Source organism: Mycetomoellerius zeteki, unplaced genomic scaffold, assembly GCF_001594055.1.
Source record: "Mycetomoellerius zeteki isolate Tzet28-1 unplaced genomic scaffold, Tzet1.0 scaffold70, whole genome shotgun sequence".
Classification (NCBI taxonomy): Eukaryota; Metazoa; Arthropoda; class Insecta; order Hymenoptera; family Formicidae; genus Mycetomoellerius; species Mycetomoellerius zeteki.
This window is the reverse complement of record NW_017257720.1, coordinates 501125-503545: the sequence shown is the minus strand read 5'-3', so window position 1 is coordinate 503545 and position 2421 is coordinate 501125. Positions and strand designations below refer to the sequence as shown.

At 31.7% G+C, this 2421-nt stretch overlaps 1 protein-coding gene across 1 annotated transcript; it reads right to left on the bottom strand.

Moving 5' to 3' along the window:
- LOC108729084 (protein DPCD) lies at positions 1 to 1443 on the bottom strand. The gene is made up of 4 exons (XM_018458012.1): positions 1211 to 1443; positions 535 to 737; positions 186 to 419; positions 1 to 102 (listed from the first exon to the last, which is right to left on the bottom strand). Exons 1-4 carry the CDS (start codon positions 1272 to 1274, stop codon positions 1 to 3), a joined length of 603 nt encoding a protein of 200 aa, XP_018313514.1. The 5' UTR covers positions 1275 to 1443.
- Positions 1444 to 2421: the final 978 nt, after the last annotated feature.

Below are 2421 nucleotides of genomic sequence, written 5' to 3'. Positions count from 1 at the left end.
TTAACTAGTCGGACACTGTACGTCCTTAGAGTCTGTCTTCAGTTGCAAAACTGCGGCTAATATTTTTTTTTCCACGTCGAGAAGTTGAGGAGGCTTTTTATACTAAAATAAAAAAAGAAATAAAATAAATAAATAATAAATGATGCCTAGCAAAGTATATATCTATGAAAAAGTATTTTTCATACCGTTATAATCAAAGTATTATATTGATGCCGAAATGATATTCTTTCCTGTTCTGGCTTTAATCCAATCCTCTCAAGATCTGGAATCTTTATCTTTTTGAAATATTTTTTGTTACTTGTACGTACAGTCATAGTGCCATCATGTTCCGCAGTAATAGAATATACGCTTTCAGGATATGACAAATTCCTGATTCGCCATTCCAGGGATGCTTTTGTAATTCTCCTTGTAATAATAGGCTGTAAGAGAAAATTAACTTAGAACACACATTGTATAATTAGATATTATTTAAAATTTCACCATATCTATATTATCCAATTAAATATTCTCTTATACAAAAAGAAAATGACATACAGTATTTGAACTTTCTTCTATTCCATAGATTTCTATATTATTTTGTTTAAGTTCAGGATCTCCAACTTCTACCATCCATCCAATGTTCGTACCGAAACCATTTTTTTGTTTCCATGCTCGTCGTACTACTACATTTGTATCTGTACTATATTCTTCTACCATTTCTTTCCCATCTTCCATCAAAAAATGAACTTTCCTTTTTCCTGCAAAACATAACAAAATCAATAAAAAACTTCCTGCGTTACTCTCTTATCAGCCCTTATTCTATAACTCTTAAAGACAATGTTGGCGATATTTATATATTATGCAGGTTTCATATATATAAAAAATAAAAATACATAAAAAAAGCTGTGCAACGACAATGTAACAACATTGTTGTTAAGAGTTACAGAATATAGAAACAAATTAAATATGTGTAATACTGAAAATATGAAAGATAAATTCATATTACTCATAAATTTAAAAATACTAAAAAGTATCAATTTAAGAAGATATTACAGAATTAATAACAAGCTTATATAGTCCATAATGATATTTTAACATAATTCTACATGCTGTTCAAGCTATAAAATTACACGAGTGTTCTATTAATCAAACATTTTTAGGTTAGAAACAGGCGTCATATAAACACACGTTTCGATCGATAATAATCAAATATTATAAACTATTTAATTACCATCCTCAATAACAGCAGTTTTCCTGGCATTCTGAATTATCTTTAACCACGAGTCAGACGTCATTTTACACACTAAATAAACGAGTAACCCTGCAAGGTATCCTAGCAACCTTCTCACACTTTCCTAAATGCAAATATCGATGCGAATACTGATCAATACTGATCGAATCGAACGCAAATAGAAAACAGTCTTTTAATAAACGTGACTAGAATATTCAATGTCCTGTTATTCTTATTATTATTTATTCGCGTTCGAATTAATTTTTTCACAAAGTTGAAATTGTGTTGTGCTGTATTGGAATCAACCAATTGTCAACCAATCAACTTGAAAATGAGAGCAAGTTGGAGCAAGTTAGAACAAGTCTCGAATCGAATGGTCTCGAAATCAACAAAGTGTGTGTTTGAAAATAAATTTCTAGCTTTTCCCCATCTAGTTTGCTTTCCAGCAAGGCATAGGCTATGTTTACACCGTGCATTTAGGCCGCGGCCTAAACAATAAATGTCCTTGTTTATCCTGTAGGTTAAACAAAGACACCTATCGTATAGGTCGCAGACTAAGCGCGCGGTGTAAACGTAGCTATTGTCAGACACTGTGTAACACAATGAGTCGTTTTATCCTTGTTGTTTGCCAACGTTAAACAAGGATGAAACGACTCACTGTGTTACACAGTGGCTACGTTTACACCGCGCGCTTAGTCCGGGACCTATACGATAGGTGTCTTTGTTTAACCTACAGGATAAACTGTCTGACTGTGTCCTGCTGGAAAGCAAGGCTAAATTCTAAATGCTTCCTAGATAACCGAATCTAAAACTTTGCGCACAATGGAAGAAATATTAGGAATAAGAATAAATATTAAATTTTAGAGAAACATAAAACCTATAGGAATAGAGATTCAACGTAACGCACAATGGATACAAATAATATATGAGACATATTATTTATCTTGTGTCTCATTTGTATTCATTATGCGTCACATTGGATCTTTATTTTTAATTGTTTTATTTCTCTAATATTATTTATAATATTTACTACCATTCCTAATATTTCTTCCATTATGCGAACTTAGAGAGATGAGTCGATAACAACATCTTAATTAGGCACACTATTATATAAGAATGATTTCGACCAAAAACTAATCAAATCCCTTATCGATTAACTTAAATTATCGGGGATACTTTTCATTTGGTGACACAAGTCAACACAATCATCA